The sequence below is a fragment of the Amblyraja radiata genome, chromosome 5 (assembly GCF_010909765.2).
Source record: "Amblyraja radiata isolate CabotCenter1 chromosome 5, sAmbRad1.1.pri, whole genome shotgun sequence".
NCBI classification, from domain to species: domain Eukaryota; kingdom Metazoa; phylum Chordata; class Chondrichthyes; order Rajiformes; family Rajidae; genus Amblyraja; species Amblyraja radiata.
In genome coordinates this window covers 56,538,718-56,562,880 of record NC_045960.1, presented here as the reverse complement: position 1 = coordinate 56,562,880, position 24,163 = coordinate 56,538,718, and the positions used below count along the sequence as shown (strand labels likewise).

The 24,163-nt window shown below is 41.9% G+C and overlaps 1 protein-coding gene across 1 annotated transcript in view; it reads right to left on the bottom strand.

Annotated features, from left to right (window-relative positions):
• The window catches only part of LOC116973325 (venom phosphodiesterase 2-like), a 130,412-nt gene extending 113,454 nt beyond the window's left edge, over positions 1–16,958 (bottom strand). The window contains exon 1 of the mRNA XM_033021283.1: positions 16,616–16,958. Within this exon, the coding sequence (XP_032877174.1) occupies positions 16,616–16,753 (138 nt within the window). The 5' untranslated portion in view covers positions 16,754–16,958. The remainder of the gene's footprint in view (positions 1–16,615) is intronic.
• Positions 16,959–24,163: the final 7,205 nt, after the last annotated feature.

Below are 24,163 nucleotides of genomic sequence, written 5' to 3'. Positions count from 1 at the left end.
AAAGCTCACAATGAAAGAGTAGTGAAAATAACAACTACATTTATAATAATAATAAACTTTATTACGGACTCAAGGTCCAGACAAGGGGCAACATTACATTAAAAATGCATTGCATATCAAATATCATAAATATATATAAAATCATAGTATATCACATAAAAATATCATAATTTATATTTAACAAAAACCTACAATACTTAAGTTAAAAATCCAGATTAAAAGATGATCAATGTCCTACAATGAGACAACGATACCAGTGTCTCCACAACTGGGATTCGTAGCGTGTAGTGCTAACCCTTATGTTTGTCAAGGCCACAATAAGCACATTTTTAGAGTCATTTATCCTGCAAATGAATTTATACATGTGGTGTCTTCGGATAGCTTCTAAAGTACTGACTCCTGCAGCCACAAACATATTACTGGCACTACACCATCTAGGTTGCCTTAGCAGTGTTCTCATGGCATCGTTATATGCCACCTTTAGTCTCTGCATACTTGTCTTTAAATAGTTCGACCACAGGTGCGCAGTGTAGAGGGGTGTACAGTATGCTCTAAATAGCGTCATCTTCACCACATCTGCACACGCACCAAATTTACGCAAGAGGATATTTGCCTGTACATACAGCATGCGTCGTTGCCTATAAATATCCTCATCATCTGTCATTTGTTCTGTAATAATATGCCCTAGATATTTTATCTCATTACAGACACTAAGATTGTTGTCAGACAATTTAAAAACAGGATATTTTAGGCATTTATCCTCTTTGGTTCTACAGACCATAACAGCACTCTTACTAGCATTATATTTAATGTCATGTTCCACACCATACACGGAACATATAGTAAGGAGCTGCTGGAGACCAGCGCTAGATGGACTAAAGACCACAAGATCATCTGCATACATAATATGGTTCACTAAAATATTACCAATCACGCACCCAGTGTTACAGGCTTTCAATTGTTTAGACAGATCATCAATATATAGATTAAAAAGGACTGGGGACAAAATTCCCCTTGTCTAACACCATTGCTAACCCCAAATGGGGCTGAGACCCTATTGCCCCATTTTATTTGCATAGTCTGGTGGGCATACCAGTAGGCCAGAATTCTAACAATGTATTCAGGCACCCCTCTTTGACTCATTTTACCAAACAGCTTTCTGTGATTAACCCGATCAAAGGCTTTGGAAGCATCAATAAAGCACATAAGGATTGAAGAGTTTATGCCTCTATATTTGTTTACAATCTCCTTTAGGGCATATATGCATAAGTCAGTGCCATGTTTAGCTTTAAAGCCAAACTGGTTATCTGTGGAGTTAACAAACTCATTTATTCTATCCAGCAAAACTCTTTCTAAGACTTTTGACAATATGCTGGCTAAAGCTATGGGCCTGTAATTATTTAGGCTGCCTACTTTACCAGCTTTGTCCTTAAAGACCGGCACTAACAGGACAGACAACATTGAGTCTGATAACAAGCCATGAATCATAAAGCCAGTAAAACAAATAGCTAGGAGAGGAGCTATCCTCATACTCGCATACTTAAGATGTTCAGCAGAGATATGATCCAAGTCACTTGCTTTGTTGTTGGACAGCTTGTTCATGGCATGATACACCTCATGTGACATAATCACCATCGAGTCATTACTCTCAATATTTTCCACCCTATACAAGTCACCTTGGACAGTTGAATAAAGTGATATTTATGACTATTCTGACTGAGCTATAGATTTCCTTCTTCAATCTGCATAAAGTTTAATCGTTACCACCAGAGTCTGATTTAGCACACTTAGAGCTTTTGTTTTTGATGACCTGTTTCGAGGAGGATTACATCTGGAACAGATTGTGCTTTAATCTATCAGCAATTCCAACCATATTTCAGAGTACAAAATTCTTGCACTTTTCTGCATAAAATCACAAAACTGACCGGCTGTTTTAAATTAGCCACTTTCCAAATTCAGAGAGAACCCGCGTTGCAAATGTGGCTGCCCAGAATACAGAATCGTACTGAAAAAGATTTCACTCTTCAATTTATCATTTGCCTATTCTGAAGAAAAAAATGTATTAAACTTCTGAACAACTGGTTGAATTTTAATACAATTGCAAAATATCTGTTTTATGGCTTCTAAATCCTAGATGTATCATAAATGTGTCTAAACTCTGTGAGAGAACTACCCCATCAGTAAAAATAAATAAATATATATATATAAACAGACAAATAAATAAATATCTATCTATCTATCTATCTATCTATCTATCTTATTAAAACTCTCAGCTTGTTTGTTTGTTTGTTTGTTTGTTTGTTTGCATGTATGAGTGTTCCCAAAATTCCGTCAAAACGACAGCGCTACAATTTTTGGCCCACCTTACTCGCCATTGACCTGCGATGTAAATTAAACAAGTTTTGTTCAGATTTATGTTATATTTTACACGGAACCCGTCAGCCGCGCCCCCGCAGTTGCAGGCTATGGGTGAGTGGTGGAATATTACATTGCGGACGGGGCCCAACGGGTCCTCACTTGGTCTAGTGTGCAATAAAAAGGAGTAATGTGTAGAAAGGACCTGCAGATGCTGGTTTAAACCAAAGATAGACACAAAATGCTGGCATAATATACACTGTATAAGTATAGAACAATAAATTATTTACCTCTCTCAAACAAGCTTGAACTAATCTACTCCCTGTTACTGTGTGTACTCAGAAGCTAATGTCAGGGATTTAAGGTCAACTGATGGCAATAGGACAACATGCTCATACTTGTATATTGCTCTTAAAATGGCAAAATGCACAGGACATAAAGAGCATTTCATAGCCTAATGAGAAAAGGAGAGATTAGGATGAAGGATTATAAAATGTCAAGAAAGGCAGAATTTAATGAAAATCTTGGAACGATGAAGGGCAGTATGATTTAGAGAAAGAAAATTATAGTTGAGGGTCATAGAGTCCGAGTCATAGAGTACAGAAGCAGCTGCTTCAAGCAGACCTTTCAGCCCATCCTGTCAATGCCAACCAAGATGCCCCATTTAAGATTATCTCAAATGCCCATGCTTTGCCATATCTCCCCTAACCCTTCCCATCCACATATAATGCCCAAATTACTTTTAAATGTGTTATTGTTCTTGCCTGAACCACTTCCTGGCAGCTCATACTTTATACCCACTCTGTGTGAAAAGGTTGCCCCTCAGGTTCTGATTATATCATCCCCCTCTCAAGTTCTGATTATATCATCCCCCTCTCACCTTAAAATTATGTACTCTAGCTCTCATCTCCTATCCTGGGAAAAAGACTCTGTACATTCACTCACTATTTTAGCCAACCCCAAGATCGCCCTCAGCCTCCTGCGCTCCAAGGAATAAAGTCGTAGCCTGTCTAATCTCTCCCTGGAGCTGAGACCCTTGAGTCTTGACAACATCCTCGTAAATACTTGCTGCAGTCTTTTCACTTAATGGCATCTTTCCTACAACAGGGTGACCAAAACTGAACAAAATACTCCAAGAGCAGCCTCACCTATGTATTGTACAACTGTAACATAACGTCCCAAGAGAATTGGGAATTGAGGACAGAGTCACCAGCAGAGGAGCAATTTGAAGGTGATCACAAGGCCAAAACTTAGAGGAGGGCAAATTTTCAAAATTTACATGTAATTAAAACTTGGAGGTGTAAGGAGCTATGAGGTTAGCAAAGGACCAACGAGATACAAGCAGGTTGCTGGAATATAATGGAGATATAGAATATAGAATATGAAGCATAGAATGTTACATTTAGGAGGAGAAGAGGCAGAATGAATTAGATGGCTCCTTGAACAGTTGAGTCAAGGGGAGTTCACATAGTCAGCATAGTTCAGCAAGTTAAAGGTATTTGGGTGTACGGAATGTATCAATTAGGGCAAAGAGTTCAAGAGCAAGGATGACATGAAGAACCTTCATAAATGTTGGTTCTACCACAACTGATGTATATATGGCTAAACTGGGGTTGTTGTCCTTGGAACAGAATAAATTGTAAGGTGATACGAGAGAGATATTTAAAACCATGAAGGATATACACTGAGAAACTGTTCCCTCTGGCAGAAGAGTCTAGGATCTCGAGACACAAAATGAAAGCGAGTGACAAAGTAACTAAAGGCAATATGAAAAGTTGTTTTAACCCCCCCCCCACCATACAAAAAAATGTTTGTACATGATAGGGATAGCAGTGGAGGCAAATTCAATTAAAGCTTTCAAGTACGAGTCGGAATATGCAATCTGTATATGGAACAAGAGGAAGAAGTTGAGACAGGTATAATAACATTTAAAATACTTTTGAACATACATGGATAGGAAAGATTCAGAGTGATATGGGCCAAACAAGACCAGAGTGGTGGGAAATAGGCTATTTCAGTGCTGTTCGACTCTAATTCTACACTGATATTGGGGAAAGCCAGAGCAGCCGAAAGAAATCAATGTGTGAGCACAGGGAAACTGTGCAGACTCCACACAGGCAACAGCAGAGGTCACAATAAAGCTCACGTTCTTGGAGCTGTGAGGCAGCATGACATATACAGCTCTCATGTTGAAGGACAACCTAGTGGGCATCGTCCAATAAGCTACTTGAGCTCATCTTCATCACTCTACTTGTTACCAATACACCCAACCATTAACGCACACATAGACTACTGTATCCCTCCCTAATGTCAAAAGCATTCTTGTCGATTATCCCTCTGCTTCTACAGATGCTGCCTGGCCCACTGAGTTGCTTCAGTATCTGCAGTCTCTTGTGTCTCACAAGCTGCATCATGGTTTGTTACAGTTGTACATGTTGGTGGGACCACACCTGAAACATTGTGTACATTTCCGATTGTCATATTATAAAGATTTGATTAAGCTAGAGAGGGAGCAGAAACGTTTCACAAGAATATTGCCAGGAATGGAGAGCTTGAGATGTCAGAAGAGTTTGTACCTCGGTACATGTGACAATAAACTAAACTCAGAACTCAGGCTGGATAAGCTGTGACTATTTCCCCCAGAGCGAAGGTTGCTTGGGGTGGCCTTGATGATGTTCATAAAATCATAGGTGGCACAGGTAAGACAGATGATCATACACCTTTTCCCCAGGGTAGAGTCTAATACTAGAGGACACGGGTTCAAGATATGAGAGAAAAACATTTAAAAGGGAAATGAGATGTAAGTTTTCCCCACACAGTGGGTGGTAGGAATATGGAACAAGCTACCAGAAAAAGTGGTAGTGGCAGGTATAATTTCAATATATAAAAAAAATTTGGATGGGTACATGGATAGGAAAGTTAAGAGGGACATAGATTCCGAACACATCAAGGAACTCAAACCTGAAGACTGCAAAGTGCTTTTAGCTAGCAGATTTGAATTACAGAATGGTACGTCTCCTCACAGACAAAGGACAGGACAAAGACAGGACAGACAAAGGTGAGTCAGTAGATATCGTTTACTTAGATTTTCAGAAAGCCTTTGATAAGATGCCACACGTTAGGCTGCTTAGGAGGATCACAGTATCAAAGGGCAGATGCTAGCATGGACAGCAGGTTGGCTGGATGGCAGAAGACAAAGAGTGGCAATAAAGGGGGCGTTTTCTTGTTGGCTGTAGGTGACAATAGACACAAGTGGAGTTCTGCAAGGGTCGGTGCTGGGGCCGCTACTCTTCACGTTGTATGTTAATGATTTGGACGAGGGGAAAGGCTTTGTGGCAAAGTTTGTGGATGATACGAAAATATGTGGAGGGGCAGGTAGAGTAGAGAAAGCAGGGACTCTGCAGAGGGACTTGGACAGGTTGGGAGAGTGGGCAGAGAAGTGGCAGATGGAATATAGTGTTGCAAAATGTGGAGTCATGCATTTTGGTAGTAGGAATAAAGGTGTAGACTATTTTCTAAATGGGGTGAGAATCCAGGTATTGAAGGTGCAAAGGGACTTGGGAGTGCTGGTGCAGGATTCCCAAAAAGTTAAACTGCAAGTCAAATCCATAGTAAAGAAAGCAAACTCAATCCTAGCATTTATTTCAAGAAGGCTTGAATACAAAACAGAGATGTAATGTTGAGGCTCTACAAGGCGCTGGTAAGGCCACATTAGGAATATTTTGAGCAATGTTGGGCACCATATCTGAGGAAGGATGTGCTAGCTCTGGAGAGGGTCCAGATGAGGTTTACAAGAATGATCCCAGGAAGGAGTAGGTATAATGAGCGTTTGTCTGCACTGGGCGTGTAATCACTAGAGTTTAGAAGAATTAGGGGAATTCATTGAAACATACAGAATAGTGAAAGGCTTGGATAGAGTGGATGTGGAAAAGGATGTTTCCATTAATGGGCGAGTCTAGGACTAATGGGCCTGTCCCACTTAGGCGACTTTTTAGTCGACTGCAGGAGACTATGCGGTCGCCACATGTTCGCGGGTGGTCGCCTTCATGGTGGTGAGGAGCTCCTGCATTCTGGGAACTAGTCGCGACCTCATTATGGTCGTCCCGAATTTTTCAACATGTTGAAAAATTAGCGTCTACCAGAATGAAGCCGCCATGGAGAGTAGCTAGAATTCGTGTGTAGTAGGTGGGTCGCCAGGAGGTTGTAGGTTATTGTAGGTTATTGTAGCCAGTGCTGACCGGTGAATTTCATTGGCTCATTGGGGGAAAAAAAAACGTAAGCAATAGTTTTCAGAACCAAGGATAACCGACCGGTAATGTTAATGTCCGCCGAGCTTCACAGCCGTGTATCTCTGGCTTCTTAAAAGTTGTCTCCACTCCTTCTCCCCCTCTCTCCCCACCCCCCCCCCCACCCCTCTTTTAAAGGACTTGCGTGCCCCTTACCATACACTGTGCTTTCACTGTCATCATTACAGCGCCAACCTTCCTGTTCATCGCGGTCTGTGTCTGTGTCACATTGGCTTGTGTGAATTTCACTCAGACAGCGCTTCCCCCGCTTGCCCTGTCCCTCGCCAGCATTACAGGCTGGTGAAGGGTGTGTGTGTGAGCAACTTGACAGCCACCTGAAAAATCGCCTAAGTGGGACAGGCCCATTAGACTCAGAATTAAAGGATTTCCCTTTAGGAAGGAGATGAGAAGAAATGTCTTTAGTCAGAGGGTGGTGATACTATGGAATTCTTTGCCACAGAAGGCTGTGGAGACCATCAGTGGGTATTTAAAAAAATATAGACAAATAGGTGCAGGAGTAGACCATTCGGCCCTTCGAGCCAGCACCACCATTCAATATGATCATTGCTGATCATCTAAAATCAGTACCCCGTCCCTGCTTTTTCCCATATCTCTCGACACCCCACCCCCCTTATTCAGTTTAAAACCACCCGTGTAGCAGTGGCAAACCTGCCTGCCAGAATGCTGGTCCCCCACCTGTTAAGATGCAATCCGTCCCTTTTGTACAGTTCCCCCTTACCCCAAAACAGATCCCAGTGATCTAAGAATCTAAATCCCTGCCCCGTGCACCAGTTCCTCAGCCACACGTTCAGGTCCCGTATCTCTCTGTTCCTGCTCTCGCCAGCACGAGGAACTGGAAGCAAACCGGAGATAACAACCCTGGTGGTCCTGCTTTTCAGCATTTTTCCGAGCTCTCTAAAGTCACGCTGCAGAATAATCATCCCCTTCTTTCCGACATCGTTTGTGCCGACATGCACTACCACTTCCGGCTGTTCACCTTCGCCCATGAGGATTTTCTGCACTCTGTCCGTGACATCCTGGATCCTGGCACCAGGAAGGCAGCACACCTTCCTCGAATCCCGTCTGTTGCCGCAGAATCCCCTGTCCGTACCTCTCACAATGGAGTCTCCCACTACAATGGCGTTGCCTGACTTTGGCCTTTTTGGTTTTGGCTCAACAGCCCTATTCGCATCGCAAGCCAGTCCACCGCTCAGTGCAAAAACGTCTTCTGTCCCGACAGCTTCTAAGTGGGTGAACCTGTTCACAAGAGGTACAACACCCGGGGACGTTGGCATTCCAAGCTTCCCTCCCTTTCTCACTGTCTCCCACCTTCTCTCTTCCAGTACCTTAGGTGTAACAAAGCAACTAAATTCAATCTAAAAATTATGCCATATGTATTTTATTGTTCATATCCAATTAAACCCAAATGACCTCCATTCCCATTGATGTTCATCATTGGTACAAAAAGGCATAACATTCTGCAGAAACAGTTGCAGACTGCAGAAACTTCAAATACATTACTTTTAAGAAGTTCAAATTTGAAGTCTCTTGATCATTCAAAAAGATCAGTGATAGCACATTTACGAACCCAAAAGAATGAATGTTTTTGATGCAACCGATCCTTAAAACATAAATGAAACCAAATAGAACGCAAATCACAGCAAAGAAAATTCACATAAACTAAATAAAAAACAAAAGCCAGAAAATTGCTTTGTTTACTCTTGACCCAAAAATAGTTGAAGCCAGTGTTGAAAATGAATGCCACCCCACCCAATCCGAGTGGTAGTTAAAACAACTTCCCATTTCCTTTCATGGGCTGGCTTTCATTTCTACCCAAAGTGTTCTACTGTTAAGGTTCATTTTCTTAAAACAGACAACTTACAATATGTTGGGTAAAACCATTACAAGCTTTAATGATCATTTAATGGTCAAGCCATTGTCCCCACATGCCTCAAAACTTCCACAATAATCCCCATAGCGAAGAAACCAGTTGTTGCCTGCCTAAATGACTACCGCCCTGTCGCCCTGACCCCAATAATAATGCAGTGTTTTGAACGCCTGGTGAAACCCCACATTACTGCCAGCCTCCCCTCATCGTTAGACCCCCTCCAGTTTGCCTATCGTCCCAACCGTTCTACAGAGGATGCCATCTCTACCACGCTGCACACAGTACTCACGCATCTGGAAAACAAAAACACATACGCCAGAATCCTGTACATTGAATTCAGCTCAGCGTTTAACACCATCATCCCACAGAGACTTGTGGAGAAACTAACCCTGCTGGGCCTCAACACCACCCTGTGTCACTGGATCTTGGACTTTCTGACAGAGAGACCTCAGTCAGTCCGTGTTGGCAAGAACACTTCAGGCTCGATCACGCTGAGCACCGGCTCCCCTCAAGGCTGTGTGCTCAGCCCGCTGTTGTTCACATTGCTCACACGTGACTGTGCTGCCAGATTCAGGGACAATAAGATCATAAAATTTGCGGATGACACAACAGTGGTGCGACTCATCAGCGGAGATGACGAATCAATGTACAGGGAGGAAGTAAAACAACTAGTGGACTGTTGCGGCAAAAATAATCTAGAATTAAATGTCGACAAAACAAAGGAGATGGTTGTCGACTTGAGGAGGGCACAGCCAAAGCATACACCCCTCAACGTCAATGGCACCACGGTGGAGAGAGTGGAGAGCATAAAGTTCCTCGGTGTGCAAATTACAGACAGCCTCACCTGGTCCAGGAACACCACTGGGACCGTCAAACGGGCCCATCAGCGACTGCACTTCCTGAGGAAACTAAAACAGGCCTCACTCCCCACCAACATCCTCAGGACTTTCTACAGGGGTGCGGTGGAGTCTGTACTCACGTACTGCATAAATACGTGGTACTCCACCTGCAACTGCTCGGACAGGAAGGCTCTGCAGAGGGTAGTGAGGGGAGCAGAGAGGATCATTGGCGTCTCCCTACCCTCGGTACAAGAACTGTTCCAGAGCCGCTGTCTGAAAAAAGCTCAGAGAATTGCTAAGGACAAACTGCACCCCCTCCACATACACCTGGATCTCCTGCCATCAGGCAAGAGATATCGCAGCATCAAAGCCCGGACTACAAGACTGCTAAACAGCTTCCTGCCACAGGCTGTGAGGCTGCTAAACAGTCACTCTGTACTCACAGTCACCTGATTCTGCGTCTTGGCACGGACACTTTAATAACTGGCACTGGCCACTTTAATAACTGGCACTGGCCACTCAAATCAGCTGCCCCGGACATTTTTTATGATTGGTTTTACTGTATTTTAACGTTGTTGTTTTACCTGCTTTTAACTATTTATACTGTTTCATCAGGGACTGGATTGTTTTTATTGTTATTATGTGTGAAATGTTTTAAATTTCATGTGCGATGCTCCGGTATTCCCTGGGAAACGTCTTCTCATTTTGCACTGTACAACTGTTGCTTGCAAGATGACAATAAAGGTTGATTGATTGATTGATTGATTAGCTAGAGAGTGCTAGGAGATACAAAGTCAAGCATACAGCAGATACTTAACTCCTCCCAGGCCATCGCTCTAATGAATGAAGACATACAGCATCTTTTTATACTGTTTTGGAAACATAGTCACATGTTCATACAGAATGGCAGCAATGACGTCTAACATATCAATCACAGCTCTACCCATTCAAAGCATGCTTGTCATTAATACAATACTTCTCATGCTATGGTTATATCGATCACAAACTTTAGTTACGAAACCCCAAATAACAAGAAGTTAGTCAAAGGTCTATCATCTGCAGTACCTTCTTAAACAATGTAAGGATCCTTATCAGTTGCCCACAGAAGTTTCTGCTAGTAGAGAATACCAATTTCTCAGGAAGCTCATGCTCTCCCAAGGCTTGTGTTTACAGAATCCAGAACCTTCTCAGCAAGTACCTCCCCTCTCACCATTGTCAACATCTTTTGCTTGGGCACAACAGGAAGCAGCTTGGATGCAGTTTGAATGCTGGCCTCCAATTTCCCAGCCCTTCTACAGAACCCAATTTCAAAGCTTTCATTTACTCAGAACCCAAAACCCAAATTAATCTTTACTTAATAAAATACATAAAATATTCCATTATTAACTAGGATATTATCACCACCCTGCCATTGCCTGGTTACACTTCCCCCTCATCACCCTCTGTAAAATTCACTTATCTTAGGCTCTCTCAGATCTAGTCACCTATCACACAACACTGCCTGAACAATATGTTATAAAAAGGAACTGTAGATTCTGGTCTATACCAATGATAAACACAAAGTGCTGGAGTAACTCAGTGGGGCACGGAGCATCTCTGGAGAAAACAATGTCTATACAATTAATATAACTAGCCTCCCACAAACCACCTGAGAGCAGGCTTCCGTGTAGATTGGTTGAGGTAGGCCATAGCACGTGCACATAAAGAATGGGTATGAAGCAGAAACCAAGCAGCGTAAACATTTACATGAGATGTATGACCCCAAAGAGCAGCTCTCACTACAAATGCGTTAAACTACAGTCTTATCACCACTCAACTGCATATAATCCTTGTGCAGTTAGTGACTTCCAACAGCTGCTCCCCAATGAGTGAATCACTTTATTTCCCAGACAAACAAGGCATTGAGTCAAAATGTGGCTGGCATGCTTAGCTAACTTTCATTCTTTTGATCATTATAGCTTCAGTCCAGAGCTGCACAGAACACCCAGCATTCAGACAGTGACAGTTTGGAGCAAATGTTTCTCTTACAAATAGTGAAAGAAATATAATTATTTACTAAATGTTAGATAAACAAAATGCAGGTTTGATTTTCATGGCCAATAATCCACAACCACAGATAAGTAGATGAAGAGTGTTTAATTTATATATGTGTCAAATATGAACTGGAACAATGAAATTCTTACCTGCTGTAGCTTTCTAGGCACAGCAATAATACATTATTGGTTATTCTCAGCAAACCAGACCATGCTAGTTTAAAAAAAAAATGGACAGAGCAACCAGAGTAGTGAGAAGTCCATTATAGTTTGCTGCAGAGGTAAAATTGTTGTTGTTCAAGAATCTGATGATTGATGGAAAGAAGCAGTTTAGTTTAGTTTAGTTTAGTTTAGAGATACTGCGTGGAAACAGGCCCTTCGGCCCACACACTAACGATACCCTACACACACTAGGGACAATTTACTCTTCTACCAAGTTAATTAACCTACAAACCTGTACGTCTTTGTGGTGTGGGTGGAAACCGAAGATCTGGGAGAAAACCCACGCGGTCACTGGGAAAACATACAAACTCCGTACAGACAGCACCTGTAGTCGGGATCGAACCTGGGTCTCCGGCGCTGCAGCAACTCTACTGCTGCACCTCCATTCAAGCTGTTCTTGAACCTGGAGGTAACGGTTCACAGGCACCTCTGGTTGACAGCATCAGCTAGAAAATAGCATGGTCAGAGTGGTGTAGAGCTGACAATATTAGCTGCCTTCTTGAAGCAGCATTTCCTGCGGATCCCTTTAATGGCAGGCAGTCAGTTTTCATGATCAACCAGCCAATGTCTACCACTTTCTGCAGCATCCTTCATTCTTGAGGGGTTGCATGCCAAACCAGTCCATAGTGCAGCCAGTAAAGGGCCAGTCCCACCAGCATGCGCCTGCATGGGGCGAGCGCGACCAAATCGGAAGCGGGGGCCACGCGGAGGTCGTGTGAGTGACGTGAAGTTCGAGCAAACCCCGCGGAAGTTCGCGTGTGACATACTGCGTCAAGATACTGCGTACGGCGTCGAGATGCTGCGCACGCCCGTCGAGGAGGTGCGTAAGGCGTCTGCGGGCCGTCAGGCCATTGCCGCGCGGAATTTTTGTACATGGTCAGTTTTTCGAGCCCTGCGCAATGTCGGGACCAGCTCCGCACAACTCCATATGGCTCCAGCGATCGTAGTGGGACCTACAGTCAGCAAGGAAGTGTTGTTGCAAATCCATACTAATTAAGTTCACGAGGAAGTCAAAGATCCAGTTACATAGGGAACTGGGTCTCTGTTCGTCCCCGAGTTTGACGATGAGCTTGGAAGGGATGATGGTGTTGAATGCTGAGCTGTAGTCAATGATCAACAGCCTGTCAGAACATCAGACATCCAACCATGTCCTCTCTGGGTGCCTGCTCTACCACCCACCAAATGGAGCTCAGGGCCCGGCAGACATTGACGCAGAGACAACAACCTGGCTGCTCAACACCCGGCTTGAGATCTAACTATTCCTTTGGTTTATGGTTCATTTGCAAGAAGAAGCCTGATGTACATATTGCAGTTATACAACAGCTCCATTGCAGAGTGGGGAGCCAAAAAGATCACATCTGCTATTGATTTGTTGTGGCATGAATTGTTTCAACGGCCGTTCTGTGTCTTTTTTTTTTTTTTAATCGCCCGACAATTTCAGCACTGGAGTCATTTTAAAATCAGCTTCTAAAGCCGTCAACGCCGACAATGGGGACGGATTTCATGTAGGTGACAGGTAAAAGAAAGTTGTTTATTTTTATGTATAAAAGTGTTTCTTAAGATGCCTTTAGTTCACATTTTGTTGCGAAACGGTGATTTAGTCCTCATACGAATGGGCAGTATTTTTCATGCCGATATGGGGACTAAATCACCCGCAACCGCAACATTCCAAATGGTCGCGTTCCAGAAAAACCCACTCGTAAGATGATTTAAATGGCCATTAATTTGCAGGTCTCAAACATTAAATTCCTTCCATTTGGCCTATAAATCCATGACAATGAGATTTAAAAAACATGTTTTATTGTGAATTTGTGTGTGAATGTTATTTGGACACTTAGGCTATTTAAAAATGTTAATCTATTCTTAAGAAATTGATAGATGTTTAGATCTAGTAATTGAAATTTGTAATTAGCTACAATTAGGTAACTAACTAATTATATGCTTTAATTTCAAGTCATCTAAGTAAGATTGTTTCATATTTGTTTCAGAATGCTTCAATCTATAATAACTGAAAATTTATTTCAGTTCTCTTAATTTTTAATAAATTTATAGGCTTTTGACTGTCCTCGATCACAGCTTTTGTGTTCAGTCAAGGAAAAGCAATAGGGAACAAGATGCTAATTTCCGAGTATGAAAATGGCCATAACTTGTTTAATACTGAAGATATGAAAATGAATTAGGTGTCAAATTAAACTTCTTTTTATGCTTTATCTGATGGGATAAATTACAGACTTGATTTTTAAAATCTCAAAATGTTGTAACATTGCTACACATTGCATTTATTTTCTCAGGTTCTTAAAAAACAGTTCTGTTAAGTTATTAGGGAGCATTTAGTGTGGGAATTAATTCACCGTTCACGGCACCACACTTTGTTAATTCTATCCACAGTGGAATATTGGCACAGAATAAGACGGGATGCAACAAGCGAAAGTGAACTTGAAAACAGCAAAAGGTTGCAATCCTGAGCACAGCTCGGGGGCTATGGTGGTTCGTGCAAGCGCAGGGCACCCGATCTCTGTCCTACAACAATTGCTCATCGGCGATCAGAAACATAGAAACATAGAAACATAGAAATTAGGTGCAGGAGTAGGCCATTCGGCCCTTCGAGCCTGCACCGCCATTCAATATGATCATGGCTGATCATCCAACTCAGTATCCCGTACCTGCCTTCTCTCCATACCCTCTGATCCCCTTAGCCACAAGGGCCACATCTAACTCCCTCTTAAATATAGCCAATGAACTGGCCTCGACTACCCTCTGTGGCAGGGAGTTCCAGAGATTCACCACTCTCTGTGTGAAAAAAGTTCTTCTCATCTCGGTTTTAAAGGATTTCCCCCTTATCCTTAAGCTGTGACCCCTTGACCTGGACTTCCCCAACATCGGGAGCAATCTTCCTGCATCTAGCCTGTCCAACCCCTTAAGAATTTTGTAAGTTTCTATAAGATCCCCTCTCAATCTCCTAAATTCTAGAGAGTATAAACCAAGTCTATCCAGTCTTTCTTCATAAGACAGTCCTGACATCCCAGGAATCAGTCTGGTGAACCTTCTCTGCACTCCCTCTATGGCAATAATGTCCTTCCTCAGATTTGGAGACCAAAACTGTACGCAATACTCCAGGTGTGGTCTCACCAAGACCCTGTACAACTGCAGTAGAACCTCCCTGCTCCTATACTCAAATCCTTTTGCTATGAAAGCTAACATACCATTCGCTTTCTTCACTGCCTGCTGCACCTGCATGCCCACTTTCAATGACTGGTGTACCATGACACCCAGGTCTCGCTGCATCTCCCCTTTTCCTAGTCGGCCACCATTTAGATAATAGTCTGCTTTCATGTTTTTGCCACCAAAATGGATAACCTCACATTTATCCACATTATACTGCATCTGCCAAACATTTGCCCACTCACCCAGCCTATCCAAGTCACCTTGCAGTCTCCTAGCATCCTCCTCACAGCTAACACTGCCCCCCAGCTTAGTGTCATCCGCAAACTTGGAGATATTGCCTTCAATTCCCTCATCCAGATCATTAATATATATTGTAAATAGCTGGGGTCCCAGCACTGAGCCTTGCGGTACCCCACTAGTCACTGCCTGCCATTGTGAAAAGGACCCGTTTACTCCTACTCTTTGCTTCCTGTTTGCCAGCCAGTTCTCTATCCACATCAATACTGAACCCCCAATGCCGTGTGCTTTAAGTTTGTAAACTAATCTCTTATGTGGGACCTTGTCGAAAGCCTTCTGGAAGTCCAGATACACCACATCCACTGGTTCTCCCCTATCCACGCTACTAGTTACATCCTCGAAAAATTCTATAAGATTCGTCAGACATGATTTACCTTTTGTAAATCCATGCTGACTTTGTCCAATGATTTCACCACTTTCCAAATGTGCTGCTATCCCATCTTTAATAACTGACTCTAGCAGTTTCCCCACTACCGATGTTAGACTAACTGGTCTGTAATTCCCCGTTTTCTCTCTCCCTCCCTTCTTAAAAAGTGGGGTTACGTTTGCTACCCGCCAATCCTCAGGAACTACTCCAGAATCTAAAGAGTTTTGAAAGATTATTACTAATGCATCCACTATTTCTGGAGCTACTTCCTTAAGTACTCTGGGATGCAGCCTATCTGGCCCTGGGGATTTATCGGCCTTTAATCCATTTAATTTACCCCCTTAATATGCTGAAAACATTCAATGTTCACGTTTCATGTCCAGGATCTTTGGTCAGAATGTACTAACTAGACTGGAATTAGACTTTATACATTAAGATATCTCTCTGAAAATAGACACACAATGCTGGAGTAACTCAGCAGGACAGGCAGCATCTCTGGAGATAAGGAACGGGATACGTTTCTGGTCGATAACCTGTCTTCAGAAATCTGAAGGTTCTCGACCCGAAACATCGCCCACTCATTCTCTCTGGAGATGCTGCCTGTGCTGCTGAGTTACTCCAGCATTTTGTGTCTATCTTTAAACCAGCACCTGTGGTTCCTTCCTACACAAGACATATCTCTCTTTCTCTCCACAGATGCTGTCCAACTTGCTGAGTGTTTCCACTATTTTCTATTTGGTTTCAGATTTCTAGCAATTCCAGTATTTTTCCCCACTTCTTCGAGTTCCTCAAGTTTCTGAGGTAGAAATTCTAACCCAGTGGTGGAAGTTCGACTACAATGTGTCAGAAAATTTGTAGTGGGCATAGAACTGTCAGCTGTGTGCGGTGATATAGCGCGTAATTTACACCTATAATTGTGCCACCTTTTAAATGAATATAAGACTCCAGATACAAAAGCAAATATTTTGTGTAACTTGCACAATATTCGCATTAACACTCCAAACTTTGAGTAAAAAGTAAGCAAAAAGTAAATCGGTCAGAAATTGACCGGTAATCTGCAGTAACAGGGTGGTTAATTGTAACAACTTGACACTGAGCTGCGGGAAACTGAAACGGCGAGTTGTATGAAGTGAGTTTGTGTAGAGTTTTTCCACAGCACTCACCCCAGTGAGCAGCCGGCATCGGCGGCTCTGCCAGCGGCTCCTCGCTGGCGGCTCCCCGGCGCCGGGTAGCATGGACGCCCGCTGCTCCTCGTTGGAGTAGTGCGCTTCGCAGCCTTGTTTATCTCGCCCCAGATCCATGCCGTATCCAATTTAGTCGTCTGTTGCACAGCGAACAAAACAATCTCAGCAGACGAGAGGGTGAAGGGGGGAAGGCGTTGCGACGGTCCACCCCTCCTGGGGTGGCCAAGCAAATCCCAAGCCATGCGGGGCGGGAAGAGGAGAGGGGAGGAGGCGCTCCCAGACCCAGGGCAGCGCGGCTCTGAGTGCAGGTGAGCTCACCCACAATGTACACAAGGATCAAGGACGTCTCACTGCAACTGTTGCAAGTAAACTGTTGTTTGCGACAGTTCGCTGCATGTTTATTCCATGTGATTTACGGACTTTTAACCCGACAAAAAAACAGTTTAAATGATAGGGAAAGCGAGCAAATATGCACGAGGGTCACCCTTTCCATTTGGTTGTTAACATTTGATCATTGCATGGTGTTTTCCACTAAACGGAGCCTTAAATTTAAGATTTTCAACAGTGAAAATATAATATGAACTAGTTGCAGTAATGTTTTCATATCCAGAGATGGGTTTAATGTTCCTAATGCCTTCCTTCTTTCCGTTAATTCTGTCCTGCTCTTCCTGATAATTCAAGTTCACAGGAAACAACCAATTAATACTGTACAATAACAATATGCATTCACATGGCTCCCTTTATCATCACCAACAACCAATTTTTTTTTTAAATAGCCAAAAAGAAACTCACATGTGGCTCAACTGGTAGGATTTCTCTTCTGTCAGGAGATAGTAAACTTCATAGATGAATACTGAAATTTGGGCGAGAGGGAGCTAAATTATGCCCAATCCATATTTGGCCTCTGGCAAACATTGCTATGCTGTAGGAGGGCTACCGATAATCAACTTGTATCCCCGCCTGAAGGAGTATTCAGTCAAGGTTGCGTTGCAATCTCCTACTGTTATAAGGACTGTGGAGAAATTGATCTGGAGAGCAGATTGTGAGTAGTGAAGATTAATTACATCAGGGAACAATGATTTGGATGAGAACATACAGGGCAAGATTAGCGAGTTTGCTGAAGTTACAAAAGTTAGTGGTTTTGCAGATAGTGAAGATGGTTGTGAAAGATTCCAGCAGGATCTGGATCGATTGGCCTGGTGAAGGTCAAGTCGCAGATAGATAGGATGGTCAAAAATGCTTTTGGCACTTTGGCCTTCATCAGTCAGAGTATTGACTGTAGAAGTTAGGAGGTCATGTTGCAGTTGTATAAGACGTTGGTGAGACCGCATTTGGAATATTGTGTTCAGTTCTGGGCACCATGTTATAGGAAAGATATTGTCTAGCTTGAAAGGGTTCAGAAATGATTCAGAGGATGTTGCCAGGACTAGACGGTGTGAGCTATAGAGCGAGGTTGAGTAGGCTGGGTCTCTATTCCATGGAGCGCAGGAGGATGAGGGGAGATTTTACAGAGGTATATTTTGCTCAGAGTAGGGGAATCGAGGACCAGAACTGATTAGAAGTCTAATAACAGAGGGGAATAAGCTATTCCTGAATGGTGGTGTGTGAATGAAGCCCATTTCCTGCAAACATCAGGTTATTGAACCAACCTGCACAGCCCTAATCCTATCTCAGTAACAACACACTGCAGACCACTTCGTCTAACACCATGGACTTGTGTTCTAATCGTGTTAGGACTAATGTTTTGTTTCATATACAATATTTTTTCTTTTCACTCTTGTACAATTTATGTGTCATTTATATTTTCTGTGATGTCCCAGTCTGTTCCTGTGATGCTTGACAATAACATAAATACAACAATAAACTGGACAACTTAACTTGATTGAGTTGTCATAAACTAGATTGTTGTTGAACTGATTTATATCCATGGAGATATACATGGAGATGGAGATATTTTATTTATTTATCTACCATTAGTTATTTTTTTATTAGAAGCAATTGTACAAGAATAAAACATTCGGCATGTAAAATTATACAGTTATTGTACAGCTTCAATTTTAACCTTTTAACCTGGAAATGAGGGAAAAGAAGAGAGAAAGAACAAGAGAGGGAAAAAGTGAAAAGTGAAAAGATAGGACCCCTAGACTACCAAAATAGTGTGGCTAAAGAGTGAATAAAGATATGAGAGGCAAAAGAAAAAGAGAAAAAAAGATATACCTGCCCCTCGTGTCCCCCCCCCCCCCCCACCCCCCCCCCCCCCCCCCCACCTCACCCAACCCAGAATCAGATTTAAATCCAAATTTGTGTTAGAATTCGGTAAAGGGTGTCCATGTCTTGAAAAATTGATCTGGGTTTTCTGCCAAGACAAGCCTAATATTTTCCAAATGTAGTGTCTCGGACATGTTTGTAATCCACATCTTTACAGACAAAATCTAATGAAATAATTGATGTCTTCTTTTATCGTTCTATGTGAGTGCATTATATTAAATAGGCGTCTCAAGTTGTTGAATGTGTTGATCAGAATGTATTAATTTACTAACGTATTTGCTTAGTCTTCTTGCCAGGGTTTTAGCTAATAGTTTCTGATCTGTATTTAGCAGAGCTATTGCTCTATATGATCCCGGCTCTTCGAGATCTTTATTTTTTTTCGGTATCAGTGTAATTGTTGATTCGGCTAAAGTTTGTGGTAGCTTATGTTCTTTAAATGCGTGTATATAAAGGGCTTGTAAATGCGGGGAGATTAAATCATCATTTTTAAAATAAAATTCATTACTAAACCCGTCTGGGCCTGGCGTTTTACCATTATTCAGTGATTTAATAGTCTCTTCAATTTCTTTTATTGTGATCTGCGCTCCTACTTCTTCACGTTCCGCCGCGTTAAGTGACGGAAAATTGCAATTGTCGAGGAAGTTTTTAATTTCTATTGTTTCTAATGAAGTTTTATATGTGTATAAATTTTGATAGAACTGCAAAAATCTTTCGTTGATATCTTTAGGGAGTGTAAACAACTCACCTTTTTCTGATCTAATTTTTTGAATAGTATGATCTTTTTCCATTTTTCTCAACTGGCGTGCCGGAGGTTTATGCGGTTTGTCGCCGAATTCAAAGTTTTTCTGTTTAGTAATTTGAAATAGCCTGATAACTCTTGCAGAGAGAATTTGATTTAACTTGAATTTTAATACTGCTATATTATTATGTTTATCCATAGAAGGATCTATAGCATTTTCTGAATCCAGCTGTCTGATCTGTTCTTCTAATTCCAGTGGTTCCGTCCTATTCTTTTTATTTTGATATGCTTGATATGAGATAATAGAACCTCTAATAAAGGCCTTAAAAGATTCCCATAATAACTAAGCCGAAATACCTGGTGTTTCATTTGTCTCATAAAACAATTCCATCTGTTGCTTCAGATATTTACAGCAAGCTGGGTCAGTTAATATTTGAGGATTAAATCTCCAGAATGTTTTTTTAATTGTACATTCCTTCTAGTTTTAGGGAGAAAGTTAGAGGAGAATGATCGGAAATAATATTATTATGATATTTGGGATTTGTTGTAAAAGGTATCAGTTTAGTGTCCACCAGAAAGTAATCAATACGTGTATACGTTTGTGCACGGCTGAATAGAAGGAATATTCTCTTCCGGATGGATTCGCAATCCTCCATACGTCGGTTATATTTGTATTTTTTATATACGTGTTTAGGAGTTCGCTAGATTTTGATTTTGTATTATATCTCCTTTCTTGTGAGGATTTATCCAGATATTGATCCAGAACACAATTAAAGTCTCCTCCAATTATCCATTGAGATATACTTCTGTCTCAGCGTATGTCTTTATTTTCAGTTCATTCTCAGTGTATGGGTCACTTGACAAGGCCATAGTTTATAAATATTTTTAAAAACTGCAGATGTTGCAAATTTGAACTAAAAGCTAAATCCTGGAAACACTCAGCAGGTCAGCAGCATCTGTAGTAGGAAAGACGAGTAAGGTTTCCAGTTGGATACCAATGCCATCATGAAATACCATGAGTGTACTTCCACAATACAGTCATAGTAGGGATTTTTTATCCAGTTGTGAAGAAGAAATGGCTATAAATTTCCAACTCTGAGTGGTTTTTAACTTGAGGAGAATTCGGAAGTTCTCAGGAAGGGTATCCTTACATAACCTGGGAACTGCCTGCGCTCCTGATGTGCTAGAATCAACCACATGCATCTTCTTCCAAGCATTAAGACATGAATATCTCACCATTTCTCAGTACAAACAGAGCCCTTTATTACAAATCTGATTTGCTTTCTTTATTGTGTAGTTCAAATAGAATGAAGTCTTGTTCTATTGTGGAATTTTGAGATGAATTCAACATGTTGGCAATGCTCCACATTGCAATTGTAATGTGGCTGTAAGCTTTCTCTTGTTTTCTGATGTTAATGTTCATTCCTAAGGAGACATTATATTAATATTCTTGGAGTACTTAGAAAGGCATGCAAGAGAGGTGTGTTTCTACCCAAGAAAGATTATATGAGAGGCTGCTTTTTACAATTGAATTTGCATTTCATGAGCAATCCACTGTAATCCTATCTTTTTTGTTAAATTCGTGGATGTGGGTATCACTTGCAAGGCCAGCATTAATAGTAAGATTAAACGAGAACTTAGCAGTTCGAAGTTTGATCTGTATTTTATGAGGAGTTACGATGAAGAATTACGTGAAGAACCCGTCCAGCACGCATGCGCGACATACTTCAAAACAGCGGTGTGGAATCACAGAAGACACAATAATTGAAATAAACATAGTAAAGAAAAGGAGAACTTAAATACCAGATGATCTCTACAATTGAGGGTGGGAGCGGAGGGCACGTAATCCCTCATCGTAACTCCTCATAAAATACAGATCAAACTTTGAACTGGTAAGTTCTCGTTTAATCTTACTATTTTACTTCGGAGTCACGTGAGTGACTACGTGAAGATTTTAAAGCTCTGTGATTTCAAACCGTGTAACAGTTCATACTTCACTCGCTGCCAAAGTCATTCGAGGGAGGAAGTATGTTATCGTAATCAACCATTAATCTGTTTGTAAAACAATAATGGTGTTATTAACAATAACAAGACCAAAATGCTCCCCCGTGTTTAAATTATATATTTGCAGATTCTAATACTTTTTCTGCAAACGATACAGGTTCTGCCAGCGGCTTGTTATAAAAAGTTTGGAACATATACTCCCTAGACCACCCCGATGTAGCCAGGATGTGGTCCATAGGCACGTCCATCCTCTTAGCCACCGATGTGGATGCTGCCCTGCTGGAGTAAGATTTATACACGTTAGTATTTACTCCATCAACTCCCAGTATCTGCTTGAGCCACTTGAGATAGTTTGGCTCATCACCTGACCATGAGGTTTCTTGTGGCTGACCCATAAGGCTTTTTCTCTCCCTCGGGGATTTCTTATTGTGTCAATGTAATTCAATAAGTGGGTCATGACACATAACCATGGTTCAGGTGGTTATGCCTGGAATTCCATGACTGGACCTGATGTTCCTGGTCTGCTGGTTTGACCAGCCCCTGAATGGTAAATGTGACACGGTCTGGTGTTATAACCATATTGTCCAATCGTAGTAGATGGAGGAACTGAACTCTTTGTGCTGAGACAAGGCCATCAGCATGGCCGTCTTCAGGGTAGGCTGTTCCAGGGTGAGGGACCTGGCTGGTGACCATCCCCTAAGGTACGTCAGGACCACACTGACATCCCAGATTTGGGTGTACCTAGGTCTGGGGGATTAGAGTTGAATATGCCTCTCCCGAGTTTGATCACTAGTGGGTGGTACCCTATGGCCTGTTGTCCTGGAGCCTGAGTTAAGTAGGCTGACAGAGCACTTCTGGCTGTATTAATGGCGCTGTAGCTGAGTCCTTCATTGTGGTGAAGACCTGCCAGGAACTCCAGTACAGGTTTTGTTGTAGTTGAATATGTAGTTCCTGTATTTGAACAGTATCTTCCCACTTCTTGATGTTCGCCAAGTATAGTTCCCTTGTGGATATGCGATGGGATGCTGTCATCATGTCGATAGTGCTGTCTGACAAATCCAGGCCCAGCAGTGGTCTTTCCAATTCTGCAACCCAGGCCCAGCAGTGGTCTTTTCAAATCTGCAACCCAGTAGTTTAATTTATCGTGGCATGGGTGGCTTATGCCTGATACTGGGTGAATTAATAAGTCTGGGCTACTGGGAAAAGTCATTGGGGTTTTAATGACCATGTCGAGGACCACTGGGAACCAGGTTAGTCGGGTACTATCAAAATACCTGAAGCAGAGTCCATCTGTATTTTGCGTAGTACCCGACTGATGAGGCCGTAGTACCTGACTGATGAGGTAGAAAAGGGGAGAACATAGATTAGATTCCCCCCCCCCCCAGTTCAGCGGGAATGTATCCATTGCCGCTGCCTCAAGGTCTGGTTTCATGCGACATATATCGGTACGTGGTGATTCAATTGGAATACAAGGAAATCGATATCTGGTGTTCCATATTGCTTTGTAATTTCAGCAAATACTTTGGTTTAATATGTCTGTTTACAGTATTTAGCTCACCTGGTAGGTAAGTTGCTGATGGTCAAACATGTTTGACGACATACGGTTACCAATTGTTAAATAAATTGTCACATGATATCGATTTTATTCCGCCCATGTGGTTTGGTATATGCCACCACTGTGATGTTGTTAATTTATAAACAAACATGCAAAATGGTGCACTATTGAACAAAATGCTTTTACCCCTAGAACGCACTCAATATTTCCAACTAGATTTTATGCCCAGTGTCTGTAGTGATGACGACTCCAGATTAGTCCATTTACCACCTGTTCTGGGTATGGGTTATTTTGTTTAAACACTAGCACCTTAGCTCTAATGGAAAGGTTCAAGTTAAGTAGCTGGTAATGCTGCTACTAATTCCCAATTACTCTTGCCACTTTGTTGAATGGTTGGTTGATTGTTACCATTAATTTGTTGCAGGTTGTGCCATACGCTGACTCTCCTTTTGGCAATGTTATAGACAAGTGGATAGAGTTAATTGAATACCAGATAGTCCATAGTTGTGGATGGTGTCAACGTAGATTTATCTGGATTGTATGACAGAGCCCAGGCTAAATAAGTTTTAGTAGCTAATGCTGCTGATGTAGCTATTTCCATGGTTTTGTCTGTCGTTAATATCATAGAGACATGCCATGATGATATGTTCCTTAATAGTGTCAGGGCTGGTTTGAATATCTTGGAAAACAGTTTTGGCTCGTATTTAGCCATTGTCAATAATTTATACTGCCATATTTACCTCCATCCAGGTAAATTGTGGTATCTCCGAAGATCTTTTATGAATGGGTACTGAATAGTATGCATCTTTTAAGTCGATGTCTACCACAAAGTATCCTAGGAAATCCACGGTTAGCAGTTACAAGTTTCCATTAAAGTGTGTATACCTGGTGAAAATATTCAAGTGGTTAAGTCAATGATGGTGCGACATTCACCATCTTTGGGTTTTTTGGTACCAAAGGT